The sequence below is a fragment of the Aulonocara sp. 'chitande type north' Nkhata Bay genome, linkage group LG8 (assembly GCF_057382095.1).
Source record: "Aulonocara sp. 'chitande type north' Nkhata Bay isolate Kocher_YH1m ecotype deep benthic linkage group LG8, A_spYH_male_GT1.1, whole genome shotgun sequence".
NCBI lineage: Eukaryota > Metazoa > Chordata > Actinopteri > Cichliformes > Cichlidae > Aulonocara > Aulonocara sp. 'chitande type north' Nkhata Bay.
The window spans coordinates 22,625,789-22,641,824 of record NC_141351.1 but is presented as its reverse complement, the minus strand read 5'-3'; the positions used below and the strand labels follow the sequence as shown (position 1 = coordinate 22,641,824).

The following is a 16,036-nucleotide window of genomic DNA, read 5'->3' as shown; positions in this document are numbered from 1 at the left end:
ACACGCAAAATTACGTGAAAAGGGGGAAGTTAGTTTACTTAAAATATAATTGGAACATTTAGGAAATCTTGGATTTCCTTTCTTTTTCGTTTTTTGAGTCAATTATCGGCAGCTTTACTTTTCAAGGTTCAAGCTGGGGAGAAATTCAGTGCATTCTACAATTGCAGGCCATTTTCTGGCCCAGCCATGAATTTGAAAACAATATGCACAAAATATTTTAAAAAACATCTGTCCTGAGACTAAATGTAAACCTAGTTGTTGAAAAGTGGTTTCAAAATATAATTTTAAATACAAAATAGCTCTCCAGAACCCAGAAAAAAAATCAGTGTTAAGTTATAAATCCACGTTTTTGTTTTGATTTTATTGACCTCTCTTGGAACTTTTAAACCATTTTTATTTTTATTTTGTAATTGTCCATAGCAGGTTGTGCCTCACAGCATATGTGCAACGCTGTTACTGAAACCTTTTTAGCCTGTTAAACAAGAACTAGTGGTAACACTGTGTCATCATTCATATGCTTTGTATTTTTCCGACCCTTTTTTGCATTGGGACAGTCTAAAAAGTGCAGAACGGGAAAGCACACTGCATGCATATTAAGTAATAACTTTACAGCCAAAGTGTCCTTTTCATAAAACACAGCGGCCCTTTATTCTGCTGTAATATTGTTGGAAATATTGAGGGAATCACTTTGTTACAGTTGGTTACTGCACTTTTCAGCTAAACAAAGTGGTAATGTTGAGCTGAATTAGTCATATTTTAGTCATATTTGTTATGACTAATGTCATTGACTAATTTTCATTTTCCGTTTTTCCCCTCATATATTTATGAGGACTTTTTTTTAGGTAAAAATATTCATTTTTATTTAGCTAAGTTTTGACATAAATTTGACCTTTTTCTTAGTGTTTTCTTGTAAATTTACAACTTAAATATTGTAAATTCTTGATTTACAAGAATTTGTAAATCAAGAATGATGAGTTGGGGGTGATTTAATCACCTTCACCCAGTCTTTTAAATTTCAAATATTTAGTTTTTTAATTATAGTGAGTCTTGAAAGCAATGACAATGCTTTTCAATGATAATAAAATGAAAATGTATTTATATTATAAATATATTTAAAGAGGTTTGTAAGGTTCCTTTGCAGTCATAATAACATATAGAAGTCAAAGTATGACATTCATATTATGGATGCATAGTCTAAAGAAACAAAACACACATACGGAAAAACAAAATAAACCAGAAAATTCTGGCAAACATCAGCGACAAAGAAGATCTTGTTCTTCAGCCAGTGGTCATGAAAAGTTTTCATCATTTCCGACGCGGCTTCAGTGAATAGTACATGGCTCAGCTGAAGGTCCAGATGCATCTCTCAGGTCTTTGATGGATTTATTCCTATTTCTTAATGACATGACCTTCAGATACTGTTCATCTGCTGTTTTTCAAAAATGTTTTCAAGTCTGTCGCTCCTTTTGCCCCAAACTTGTCCAGTTTCCTCAAATTTCTTAAGGTCACACTGCACGCTACGCAGTGTGTTTGTTTTTTGGCCAATAGCTTTTTTAGAATCACCTTGTTGGTGCAAATATACCAGTTTATAACTGCAAATCAGTGTTGTCTTTGGCATTTTTCAAGCATTCCTCTGAAAATGGTTAGGTACAAGGACTGGACTGAAAATGAGTGAAAAAGCAGTCAATGTCCAAAGAAAAACTTCAGAGGTCCACTTTAGAAAAATTTCAAGAAAATCAGGTTTCTTGGAAGCGAAATATAAAGAAATGAGTGGTGGCTCCGGACTCTTGGACAGTAATATATTTTGTTTTAATACAGGGGCATCAAAACTTGAAACCTGCTTAAAATCCAGTTTTATTCCCTGGTTTTAAACCAATCCTAACAATACACAAGTTATTTTTATCACGTTTTAGTATTTTCAACATTGTTTGTTTCTTTATCTCTACAGCAGTTATACAAAAACGCAAAGAACAAAAAAAAAACCCCAACAAAAGTTTACATTAAATATCACTTTTTTAATTTCTGTTGTAGATCATGACAAAATATTTTCAGTGACTGTCTGAAGTTCACTAAATATTAACCCCCATCAGGTTCACAGGCCTGTTGTGGTATCGCTTTGAAATGTCTGCCTCGATCTGTGAAAACAAACATAACAATCATCAGTTACTTCTGAGAACATTGTCGGCGTAACACTTAGAATTTGTACCGTTTCCATGTCACATAGAATATGAATACCTTTATGTGTCTGCTCATATTTAAACAGAGATCTCACAATGACAGTTTTCAGTATTTTCTGCTTCCTGCAGCCTCCTCATTTGACATAGTTAGTAAATTATCCACCGTGCCAACAGAAACAAATACAAAAAATAATGCTGTACCAGCTTCTGGAGTTCCCGGGTGCATCCTGCCAGCAGGTCAACACGAGGCTCCAGCCTGGACTGCTCCTGCAGGGCTTCCTGCCTCTTCTCTGCCATTGTGGCTCCTTTCAGCACCAGAATGTCAGCCTGCTTCATTTTCTGTCTCAGCATCTCTGACACGCGCTCAACATACCTGAACACGCACATCACATTAAAAATAATGAACAAAAGGTGCAACATTTCTGATGCATACAAAGGGGTTTTTCCACTTTATTTAAAGACTGATGCTCATGATAGAAATGATTTATGTCATTTATACTGAATAAGTGGCTCTGTATTGTAGCGGTTAACTTATTTGCCTAACAAGCAAAAGAGCCCCAGTTTGAGCCCACAAGGAGTCACAGAGGGGTTTGTGTCAGGAAGGGCATCTGGTGTAAAAATCTGCCAAATCAAATATGCAGAGCTACCCGCTGTGAATAAGTGAGCAGCTCAAAGTAGCTTATATTATTTATACAGAATAAAATGTATTGTCAGTGTACTTTACATAAAAAAGGACCTGCTACAAGGCAATTAATTAAGCATTCTATACTTTAATTTCCCTTCTACAGAAGAGAGACAGAATAATAAAAGTTAACTGTCTCTTAAATCACAGCCAGTTATGGTAGAAATGAATCACAGAGCTAATCACACTAACCACAGACATTAATGTCAAGGTAATATCAGGCTTGCAATTGTTTATCTGCAAAGGTTTTTTCTGGGTCTGATTGGAGAAAGGGGATCCTTAAGAGTACAGAAACTCCAGATTTTGTGGCACAAATTCTAACTTTCACTTTCTGAAATAAGCACAGGGATGGGGAACTCCAGGTCTCAACGGCCGGCGTCCTGCAGGGTTTAGATGTGTCCTTGATCCAACACGGGTGATTTAAATGGTTAAACGACCTCCTCAACATGTCTTGAAGTTCTCCAGAGGCCTGGTAATGAACTAATCATTTGATTCAGGTGTGGTGACGCAGGGTGAGATCTAAAACCTGCAGGACACCGGCCCTCAAGGCCTGGAGTTCCCCACCCTTGCTCTAAGCTATAAACTTGTTAAGCTATTATATACAAAAGTCACAATAAAGTGCTAAAAGAGAAGTTTGAAATGATAGTTCTTCATCTTATGTGTGTTATTTTACAACAAGGTTATGTATTCACATTGTTTCCTGAAATAGAGCTCAGTGGTGATCATGCTGATATTCTGGCGACCATCATACCGTGGAGAGGCGTGAATCATGAACAGGTGCTGCATCCGGAGAGAGGTGAGCCTCCCCAGAAGGTCCTGCACCTCAGACAGCATCGCCTGGATGTGTTCGCAGGTTTGGCCTTGGATGACCGAGGGGGCCTGCTGGAACTGGCTCATAGCTACCACATCGCCCTCTTCTCTCATCTCACTCAGACGCTGAGTCAGGAACACCTCCAGCTGCACCAACAAATGAAGCCAGAGTCATGCGTTAGTGACAGAAAACCAAATCTGGCATTCAAACACTTATATATAAATATCACAGTAAAAAATGCAATTGCACCTCAACAGTGGGAGCATTCCTTCAGGTGAAATATTGTTAAACTGAGATCCTAATCTTCTGTTATGTCTGAATGCATAAGACCATATCAGCTAAACATTTATCAGGACCAGATTTTTCTATTTAATCCACGTAAAAGATTATGAAATCACACCATCTGCCTTTATTGCCTCTTTCCTGAATTTCTGCAGTTCTCTCTGTGCAGAGGTCTTCCTTATCGCACCAGCAGCTGTTTAACCATGCAGCAGAGACACTCCTGACTAGTACCAAACACCGAAACCATGACCCAATTCCAATCCTTTTCACTTCATCTGGAGTATAAAGTGGCCGCCTCTGCATTTCACTGTTGCTATGCATTCGTCTTGATTCAGTGCTACAACTAGAAACTGTTTGACCTCAATCTTGGCGTTCTTTTTTCACCATTTTAACTTCATTCTTGCAGCTTTGTTGCCATCTCTTTTGAGCTTATCTAAAACTTTATAATGACATGTAGCCGCTGTGCTCACAAGAACGTCAGGCTGCTTGTTAGTGGTCTCAAAGCCTTCACCTTGATAACACACTGCAGCTACTTTATTCAGCTTTCTTGTTTTCTTTCTTCTTGGTTTACTTCGTCCTGACTGGATTGCTTACCTGCCAACATATGTATGTTTCTACAATCTGAAATAACCTTCTTAAAGGCATTTGAATTACATACACCAGCAATTTTCAGCTGCAGCTGTGTCTTTATTCTTACTTAGCCACTGCTACAGAGAAGAGACACACAAGGAGATTCTTCAAATCTGAAGTTATACTTTGAATACTACATTACACTTTACTGCACTATTATTCATGTTCAGTAGTACCTAAAACATGTGAATTACTGCAACCTGTTTGCAGTGTGCTCTGCCTCCAGACAAAAATCAAATGAGGCAGGCTTCAGACACCCCCTGTACCCACTTAATTAAAAGTACAGATAGATGTGTGCTGCTCTGATGGCCTTGGGAATAAAATGTTTTGATTTGGATTAAATAATAAGTATGGTGCACACAACTACATGGGTTGACTGCTAAAAACTGAGTCAACTCTTGAGTTTGGCTGTTAACGCAAACCTTGGACATTTTACCTTTTGTTCCACAACATGAAACACATGTAAATAGCTCACTGGTTAATATATTATGTGTACTAGAAAAGATGCTTACTGGCAAATGGCTAAATAAGACTGCAGATAAGTCGTCATCAAAGTGAATGCAGGAGGTGATGGTGAAGTCATAAGACTATGGCGTACTTTATTTGTAGCCTAATGGCAGAAATACCTTTGGTGGCTACAGTCATGTTTCAGACATCAAGATTTTTCTTGCGTCATCCCAACATTTACAGTCCCTCCTCTCACCCTCCACACTCCCTGCCTTTCCTTCTCTCTCGCTGCCTCCTAACATGCCTTCCCCCTTTCCTCTTCCTTTGCATTCGCCAACAGTAGCAAAGCTTTCACCAGCACTCTGACGAACATTCAGCACTGAAGGTGGTCTTCGTTAACCTGGGCTCTGACTGATCCAGTATGGAAATCTCATTCTTCATGATCCACATGTTTGATTTTGGCCAAGATTTTATGCCAGATGCTCTTTCTGACACAACCCTTCCCATTTATCTGGGCTCGGGACCAGCATTACACATACACTGGCTTGTGGACCCTCGCACAGTTGTGTTCCAACAAAACCTGTAGACGACATAAGCTTTAACCTTCCAGGAACAGGGTGTTCCTAACTTTTTGGGTGGCCAAGAAAAAACCCCAAAAGCATTTCCCCGGCACTTCTATCTGAAACTAAGCAGTTCAATTAGACCTTTTTCCTTAATTTAAATAGATTTAATGGCTTAGTGAGGAGACCTGTGGGACTAAATGATATTTACAAATTTTCATCATCAATAATTTTGTCCAGAACATTTTACAATCATCACACAACCTTAAGTTAAAATACAAATGTTCAACCTAAAAAACTGAGCAACACTTAGCTAGTCACTGAAAGGTCACTCCTTCTATCCTTCAAAATTTTAGTTTTTAAAAACTGCAATAAATATAAACAACAACAAAAGACTAAAACCATACAAATACAAATAAAATAAAAAATTACAAAATGTCCTCTGTGTCAGTCTGTGGAACTGTTACCTTACACGTTTTTGTCTGAAAGTTAAAACTGATGCTGTTAAATGCTTTTCACTATCATTCACTCCAAACACACCAGCAAACCTGGTGTGTTTGGAGTAAAACAAAAAGTTTTTAACAACACACTCTCCCTCTAAGCTGCTTAATGCTCCACTTGTGTGTTCTGCCTATAGCTTTATATCATTAGGCTATATACAAATATATGTGGGTCTTCTTGAAGTAATTTGAGATCGAATGACTGTAGTCTTTACCTCCATCAACTCGTCAATGAACCGGCTGCGTGACTGAGGGTTTTCCAGTATAGTTAGAGCATCTTCACCCCTCGCCACTCCCTCAGGGCCTTCAAAATAAAATGAGTCTTTTTTAGCAAATGGACATTTCAGCAGCTGAGCATGTGACAGCTGCAAACATAAAAAGGATTAGAAGGGGGAAAAAAAAAAGTTTCTCACAGTCTGTGCCCACATCCACAATTTCAATTTCAATGGGAGCTTCTGCGCTGTCACCCCAGTTGATACCGCCTGCCCCGGGGTCCTGATGAGGGAGACGGAGAGAGAATAGTTCAGCCTTTTACCTCCCATTACTCAACTGACTACCTTTTCCCAAAAAGTAATCAACACTGTGGTTTATTACAGCTTTTTCTGCCTGGCATAGCTCTACAGTACTTTTAGACATTTTCACCCAATATATTCTGTAGTTCCGCAATCATGTAACCATATACTTTTACTTTATCCAGCAGTTCTCAAACTTTTTCTGGCATATTCCCTTCAGAACCTGAGAGATTGCACCAAACAGAACAAAATGTATTATCAAGCATTAACAATTATAATGAAAGAACAAAAAAACAAACCAAATTAAATTTGACTTTATTAAAAGTTAACAAAAATGCCATTAAAGCGTTTTTAATATTTTATGGTGCAATGTTTTTGACCATTCATTCATAGCGCCTGTATATTCCAAGCAACTATACAGTAAGATATCTATTTTGACCATTTATCCATTAATCTGAGGTTATGCTTGACTCAATGGCCACTTCCTACACACACTGATGTTGCAACACAATACATCACCACAACATTGTATACGTCACTCACTGCAGTCTCCTGAAATTAATTGTGTCTCTGCAGGGAAAAATATACCTGGTAGTGCGTCACTCAAACAAAAACAAAAAAAGTGTCTTTTATTTTCAATTTTTTTCTAATTTTCTTGAACCCCCCACCCCACTCCCAAACCTCTCTACTGGTTCTGTTCACTTGCAGGACCCTGCACTGATAGACTGTGGAGATGCAATTTTCCACACCATTGGTTGTGCCAAAGAGCTGGAGTTGCATGCCAGCAGTAATGGCACAAATTATGTTGCAAATTGCTGCACATAAGGGGGACAATAGCGAGCAAGCAACTTTGCTTTAGTGGAACCTACACAATGAAAAAAAGTTTTCATTATTATTGTTGTTATTATTTTACCAGGCTTCATATGTACGATTTACCTTGTAGTTTTAGCCAGTTATTTTTGGCCATTTGTATGTTAACTTGTGACCTATTTGGTATTAATCAGCTTGCTAACATGTTTTCACACACACTGAATTTCTGCTGCAAAATTCAGGCACTGCAGCTGGTTTAAGATGAGGATGTACCTTTAAAAAAAAAAAATCACTATATCATATATCATTGTTTTAGAGAAAAGGATGCAACGCAGACGTGTTCAGACGCCCTACCTTGGAGTTCGGCTCCAGGCTGATTCCCCAGTCTATTCCATCCTCGGCTGTGATGCCTGAACTCACACCCAGGGAATCTGATACTTTGCCAAAGTCGCCCCAGTCGATCTAAAACAGATTTTAGAAGACGAAGCAAAAACAGCGGTAAGAAAGGACTCCTGCTGTGAGTGGACATTTGGAATCACTTTGAAACATGCAGGCATTTACTGATAATTTCAATTATGGCCCAGTTTACATAGTGAACTGCATTAAGATAGAATAATGAATGGTTCTTACTAGTTTTAATTATATGAGCACAACAACAAGAATACACATGCAGTAAAACTAACCGTGTCCTCTGTGATGGTATCAGGTGGTGATTCACCCACAACTGGCCTTTCAACAACTGTGGGAACTTTCCCCGTTCTCCACTCATAAAATGTTGCATTCCCTCTTTTTTGGGCAAATGTCAGCATAGGGAGTACTGGCTCAGACCTACAAATGACAACATGTGAGCTCATGTGACCCAGCACAAACATTATCTATGGTTTATGTAGTTAAACAGAACAGAAAGTGTTTCTTTCAAGTTTACTTTCTTAGTTTTTTGTGAACTGCTCTAATGGATATACACCGATGTTTGAGCTGTATCTGCAAAAATATACATTTGAGTGAAACTGCGACAAAACAAAACATAATATTTTAAGTCTGGATGATAAACTGGATTTCAGTTACAACTGAAAATAATTTAGCTTCCAATATTATGAAAACACAAAGTTTTTACACTGAAAGCTGCAGTTGCCCAGTCACAGATGCATTTATAAAGGCCTTTCATGCTTTTTTGGTCCAAGCACACATCAACATGTGGACTGGAAGAGTCAACCACTTTACCTCTGATTAGCAAAGGAGCTGCTTTAACTCATGAGTGAGCCTTTGGACAACCTGGTCTATCTTGAACGAGTTAGGATCATGAAACTTGAAGGATCATTAACAGTTGCCTGCAGCCGGCTTTGTCTTTTTAACTCAGATTGTCTCTCATCCCATCTGTTTTTGGCTCACTCTTCACAGAATGGCCCACCTTTTATAACTCAATTATTAACTTGTTTTCAGTTTGAACGACATTTAAAGTTCAAGGAGATTCCCCGTGAAAAGTTTTTAACCATTTGTTAAGTTTGTAACTAACCAATTTTAAATACTTAAGATTTCAATATTGCCCAAAATAACAGAAATTATGTTTTTTTCCCCCCATAACATGGCATCTCTACTGTATCCCTTACTCACCAGTCACAGACAAAGTTTGTAAAGGCAGCATAAAGTTGTATTTGCTCTTCGAGCCTCGCAGCATCCTTCCCGACTTCGTCAAGAACCGCTGGCAAGTCCTTCACCAGAGCCTGAAGCTCTCGAGGAACATTTTCACCCTGTAAGAAGCAAATAAGTCAATCAAAGGCTCAGAAATCCTCACATAGCACACGATTGTTAAAGCTTTTCCACCAGTTTAGATTTGAGTTTAAAATCTTTGTTCTTACATTCATGGCCTTACAGGGTGAGGCCCCCGCCTAAGGTTACTGCTTTCTGTTCACATTCGCATCAATCAGTTAATAAAATGCGTAACTCTGAGTGTTTGTGTCTGAATATTCTCCTAGAGGTGTGCACGTTCTTGCACTTACTGTGATGCCATACTGTTTGCAGGCAGCATAGTAGCGTTCCCTCAAGTCTGCAGCTGAGCTCTGGCACTCCACCTCCCGCCTGCTCAGCTCCTGCTGCAGCTGCTGAGCTTTGGCCAGCTGCCTCCTCAGAGCCGGGCCTTCGTAGCTCACGTTGCGGCTCAGCAAGCTGGCCAACTCCACTGGGACACACAAACACATTTTTTATCATTCAGCACATGCAATTATTTTGTTTCTTCAGCTGGATTTTGTGGTCGATATCCTAAGCTACACAAATGCAGCAGCAAAATTAACACTTATAACCTTCCTGCTTTAAAAGAGGGAGCCTACAGGTATAAGCAAGTTAAATCTTGACTTAAATCAAGACTTCAGGAACTTTAACATATCTTAGACTAAATTTAAGGGCTGGAAAAATACACCAAAAACCACAGACTGTATAACAGATACAGCATAGCTTCAAGATCTGAAACAGCAATGGGAAGTGCTTTAATGCTGCATTCTTTCCATCCAGCAGGGGGCGACTCCTCTACAGCCACCAATTACATACAGTCTATGGTGAAAATACACTCTTTTAAAGTAAAGTTAAAAATAATCACCAAGACAAAATATAAGGTGGTTCATGTTGCTAGATGTCAGTTTTAGCTGCTAATTTAAAGTTTTCTAACCATAGTGAAGTGACTTCTATATTCCTCTACATCAGCTGTATTTGATATTCACGTGTTAGACTTTGTACATCCACGAGGCCCTACTTGGGAAACTTGATCATTAGAAGGTGCACATAGAGCTCTAGAATTTAAAGAAGTTCTCTTGGACTTGCTTCGTGCTGCTATATAAGCAATCTGTACATGGAAAGTTTTACATTTTAGTCCCCAACACCGGATGATTAAACTGTTTTTCTGTTAAGGCAGCAGAGTTGTGAAATTTGTGACCACAGAACATCAGAAAACGCGGTTGAAAGAGTCGCAGTTCTGCAGACAGCAAACTGTGTGAAAATGAACTTTGGTTAACATGGTTGAAATTTATTTGCACTAAAGAATGCTTTTATATTTACTGATCCGGTTCATCTGTCTAAAAACTACAGATGAAAGTGAGCTTTTAGGTCAAATATATGCCTTGTTTATTGTCCCTACAAAATAAACAAGCTAAAAAAATAAAAATAGACAATATGACATAAAGTGACAACAAACGGTCTCATAAGCACTTTGTGTAAACAAGTAGACTCGTCTTCTTTGCCTTTTCCACCAGTATGTTACAAGGTCAGCATCCAACTGGGCCTAAACCAATTTCCCACCTGGACCCAAGTACAGGGGTCCCTATATTTAAGACATTCTTTTAGGCATAAGCTACAATAATTAGGTTAACCAGATACATTATCTCATTGCTAACTGGTTTAAAGCATATTAAACAGCATGAAAGTCTTAGCTGAACTATAAAGCATTAACACATGTTTGTACACAGTCGCATTTCACGACCTAAATGTTTAAATGGGACAAAAATAGCAGCACTGAGAGATGGAAATTTGCACATTAAGAAGACAAAAAACACTTAAAACTCATCCATACTGTCAGTAAATATGAATTAAAGATATTTTAAGATTTATTTTCAAAGGAGCCAAAGATACGTAGCTGTGTTCACAGGTGTTTTTATACTATAAAGAAGACATATTGATATGTCTTTCCCTTATTTTCCTAACACACTTACCCAAATAGACATTATCTGCTTCATAAAGAGACACAATCTCCTGCCAGTCCTATGAAAACAAAACCACAAGGGAGAAAGTTTTACAGCAGAAAACCCAAATAAAAAAAATCCCCTTAACATGTGACATTGACATGTATGAATCCTCTCACCTTCATCCTCTGTGATGAGTATCTGCCAAAGATGTTCTTGGAGGAAGCCTCAGTTCCCTTCAGGATCTCCACGATCCTCAAGCAGTGAAAGTAGTGAATGTCTGTCAGTGAAAGTAAACAAAGCACAGAAATAGATGAAGATTTAAAAACAGTGCATATTAACAGCTGCTTAAAATACAATAAACACCAAAGCCATGCTCCTCTGCAACCCCTGCTGGTGTTGCAGTAGCAGTGCAAGAGTCTTTGGGAGTTGCCTGAGGTTAACTGCTAGTTGTCCAAAAGTTGTGCAAAAGCATGCCTGAGGTTGGCTTGGGAGGGACAGCACTTATTGCTAAACCCTGTGATGCTCTCCTGACTACCATTATTAGCTTAGATTAGACAGTATTTTAAAATAAGACCATTAAAAAACTCCAATGTTAGTCTCCACTTTGTTGCAGTCATTAGCAGGGTTGTAACACCACCTTAAAATAAGAATAATGATAACAACAAGAAAAAAAAACATTAATAAAGTTGTGAAGTGGGGTTTACGCCTGCATTGATGATTATAAAGTAACCCAAAACCTATATCTGGTTGGAAAGGGGAGTCCCTGAGAAGAGTAGAAATGGTGCTAAATAGCCTGCTGGGTCCATAATAGATTCATCTCTCAGAGAAGTGGAAGGATGGGTGGGTGTATTGAGTTGTAGGGGACCTACAAGAGCCGGAGAGGAGCGCCTTGATCTCCTCGTTCTCCGGCATGTCCTGGATGGCAGCATTGATCTTCTCCCTGATCACCTTCACTGCACTTTGCCATTTCAGGTTACAGTGCCTCCGATCCACCAGCCAGTCTGCAACCACACAGAGCAAGTTTACGTCTGTAACATCTGTTTCAGCCAGCAGGCTAAAGGACTACAGAGCTGTACTAGCTGCTTGTAGCTCAGCTGCAGAGGAACACATAGAAAAGCAAGTGCTTGTTTTAAATGTGCGTGTTTTTGTCTTACCTAAAAGTTTGCTGGTCTGTATGTCGATGGGAAGGTTCTGAATGTTCCGCTGAAGGGAGACAGCCAATAGATTTTGTTATTTACACCTTATTTAACTAACGTAAAGGACAATATCACATTAAACCGTTAGGAAGACATTGTGAATAAGTATCTTAAAAAATGTCATAGGACAGACTGTTTTCTTTGCTAACTTAAACTCAGTGTAAAGTGTTCATTTCTCTGTCACTTAAGTGGACTTTTGACTGTGTCAGCTAGCTAGCGTTAGCTCGCAGGCTAGTTTTTAAAGCCAGCTCGGAAAAAAACCTAAATTTAATCTCACCTCCATTATTTCCTTTTCTTTTTAAAAACGTTTCCGACCATTCAGGGCTTCATTATACGATTATATTCCGGTTTATATCCAGGATTATCATCACCATCCGGAGCTTTCCTGTTTATGACACGTTAGGAGAAAGAGAGCCAATAGGAGGAGGCGATGTTGCCATGTCGATAGCTGCATTTGGATTGGTGAATCGTCGTGGCCCCTGATTGGTGCAACTAATGAGACTGTCGCTAGAGGGCGGTAGTGTCACTTTACTTAGAATAGAATAGAATACTTTTATTTGTCAATTTCTTCAAATGTACTTGCCATACAAAGGAATTGAAATTACGTTTCACACTGTCCCATGCGTAGACATTGACAACAATAAGGTGCAGATGCACAACAAAAACAGCCCTAACAATAAAGTAATAAATAGTAATATAATAATATAAATAGTGCTAAAAGAAATACTAAAAATATATATATAGTTGCAGGTGTGTGCAATTGCAATGCAAGTCAGGAATGTTTTCAGTTCTTGGTTCAGAGAGTGTTTCTTTGTTGGAGAGTGTGCGTGGGTGAGGGGGAGTAGAGTCCAATCTGTCTTCCTATACTTCTGCCAATCTGGTGATTCTGCTGGCTGGGAGTCGGGAGGGAAGAGAGTTCAGCAGTCTCACAGCCTGGTGGATGAAGCTGTTGGTGAGCCTGGTAGTGCGGGAGTGGAGACTTCTGTATCTCTTTCCAGAGGGCAGGAGGCTGAACAGACAGTGCGCGGGGTGGGTTGCATCGTTGACAATTGTGATGGCTTTGCGGGTGAGGCGAGTGGTGTAAATGTCTTGCAGGGAGGGGAGTGGTACACCAACTATCCTCTCAGCTGTTCTCACAATGCGTTGTAGAGCTTTTCTGTTATAGTCAGTGCAGCTACCGCCCCACACAGTGATGCAGCTGGAGAGGATACTTTCAATAGTGCCTCTGTAGAATGTAGTCAGGATGGGTGGTGGAGCACTTGCCCGCTTGAGTTTGCGCAGGAAGTAGAGGCGCTGTTGTGCTTTCTTGGCCAGTGATGCTGTGCTGGTGGTCCAAGAGAGGTCCTCACTGATGTGCACCCCCAGGAACTTGGTGCTGCTCACCCTCTCCACCGCAGCGCCGTCGATGGTCAATGGCCACAGGTGTGGCCACAGGTGTGGCCTCTCTGGAAGTTGACAATAATCTCCTTGGTCTTACTGACATTTAGCAGGAGGTTGTTGTCTCTGCACCACGTGGTCAGGAGCTCAACCTCTTTCCTGTAGTGGGTCTCATCGCCCTTGATGATGAGCCCCACCAGCGTTGTGTCGTCCGCAAACTTCACAAGGTGGTTGGAGCTGTAGGTTGGTGTGCAGTCATGTGTCAACAGGGTGAAGAGCAGAGGACTGAGCACACAGCCTTGTGGAGCCCCCGTGCTCAGGGTGATGCTGTTTGAGACCTTGTTGCCCACACGCACCGCTTGAGGCCTCTGGCTGAGGAAATCCAGCAGCCAGTTGCAGAGGGAGGTGCTGAGGCCCAGTCTGTCCAGTTTACAGATGAGTTGTTGTGGTATTATGGTGTTGAATGCTGAGCTAAAGTCTATGAGCAGCATTCTCACATATGAGTCTTTCTTGTCCAGATGAGTTAGGGCTGGGTGGAGGGCAGAGCAGATTGCATCCTCTGTGGATCGTTTCGCTCTGTATGCGAACTGGTGTGGGTCCAGGGTGGGAGGTAGGGTGGATTTGATGTGTGACATGACTAGTCGTTCAAAGCACTTCATAATAATGGGTGTCAGTGCCACGGGGCGGTAGTCATTGAAACAGGCTGGGGATGGTTTCTTTGGCACAGGTATGATGGTGGCAGTCTTGAAGCATGATGGGACAGTGGCTTGCCTCAGGGAGGTGTTAAAGATGTCTGTGAAGACATTCTTCAGCTCCTCTGCGCAGTCTTTCAGCACACTACCAGGGATGTTATCTGGACCCGCTGCTTTCCGGGCGTTGATGGTGATGAGGTCAGTTGTTCCCAAACTAAGAGTAGCCCATGAAAAATGTGGAAGAATACCTGGAAAATGTTGGCCATTTCTTGTTATGGGTCAGTCATTTGTTAAAAAAAAGGTCTCATGATATTTCTTGCACAGTTAAATAAACATAAATGTAGTTTACCTTCAGAAAAGGAAATCTACATCTATCTATCTAGACAGTTATTACCTGCAAGCCTGTTAAAATAAAAACATTTGACACAGTTGTAACAAATGTGCTCCAATTTCTTTAAAAATGTATTTAAATTATTCTGGTTCTGTGTCTACATCTCATTTATATCTCTCTTTATTTGTTTATTTCATGCTTTCCTATATACTTATTACTCTATTATCCAAGCACACTATTGTAAGTATGCTATTTCTTTGCACTTAATGCTTTGCATGTTTAAATTCATGCACAAAATTGAGGGGAAAAGAATCAGAACATTAATCCAAAGTTTTATATCCACAAATAGGAAATTTTGAATTCTAAACTTAAATTTATTGTTTAAAAAAACTTAAAAAATGAAATTTGTTGAAATGAGACGATGAAATGATGAGAAATGGGCTAGTGGAACAAGAAGCTCAGACGTGGACATGGGATGAGAACATGGCGCTGTTGGAATGCCACTATGCAATTAACCCCAACAGAAAGGGTTAAATGAAGAGGATGTGGGACCTCTGGACTTTTTGATGCCCAACATCTAGACCAACGGTGAAAGAACTAGTAACTCAGTGTTCCAGCATTCGGAAGAAGCAACTGCTATCACAGCTGGAGATTGATGAGGTACAACACAAATGCTACAGCAAGGGGGAGCCAGGATGTCAGGTCAGGAGGGAGATCATCACCCCCACCCGAGATGTGGTACCAAGCCCAACAACTGGTGTGTTGAAGTCATTGAGTGAGACCTCAGCGATTAGTAGATCTAAGACCACAGCAACCTTCCTGAACAGGGTTTATAGTAACCATTACAGTGGCAGACATCCCAGAAAGGGTCTCCAGTATGAAGAGTCGGACAGGCCCCCGACATGATTCACTCCTGCTAGCTGAAGAAGCTAACTGCACAAAGGAACCAACTGCTAATAAAAGAGGCACAAGATCCCTGAGGATCCCCAGAAGGGACCAGTCCCATCCAACTACCAGCCAATAACCTGCCTCAGTACCACATGGAAGCTCCTGGCGGGCATCATATCGGCTAAGATGAACAGGCATGTGGCTCAATACATGAGCGGGGCACAGAAAGGAACTGGCGGAAACACCAGACACCAATTAACGTCACATTTTATGTCCATCTGTTATATTTTATACATTTGATAAGATATCATTATCTCATCAAATGTATAAAAAGGTTGCTCATAGGGGGTCATATGATTGTTGGGTTTTTCTCTGTATCTATGAAGCGCCTCGAGGCGACTTTTGTTGTGATTTGGCGCTATATAAATAAAATTGAATTGAATTGAATCATTATTAATACTTATTTATTTATG

General features: G+C 40.0%; 1 protein-coding gene across 1 annotated transcript; it reads right to left on the bottom strand.

The window, feature by feature from the left end:
• Positions 1–1,994: 1,994 nt before the first annotated feature.
• cdk5rap3 (CDK5 regulatory subunit associated protein 3) lies at positions 1,995–12,712 on the bottom strand. The gene is made up of 14 exons (XM_086304316.1): positions 12,553–12,712; positions 12,234–12,282; positions 11,949–12,080; positions 11,256–11,356; positions 11,107–11,155; positions 9,409–9,587; positions 9,023–9,159; positions 8,095–8,239; positions 7,766–7,873; positions 6,503–6,584; positions 6,305–6,393; positions 3,611–3,816; positions 2,379–2,550; positions 1,995–2,135 (listed from the first exon to the last, which is right to left on the bottom strand). The coding sequence occupies exons 1-14, from the start codon at positions 12,556–12,558 to the stop codon at positions 2,070–2,072; spliced, it is 1,521 nt and encodes a 506-aa protein (XP_086160442.1). The 5' UTR covers positions 12,559–12,712; the 3' UTR covers positions 1,995–2,069.
• Between the last annotated feature and the right edge of the window lie 3,324 nt (positions 12,713–16,036).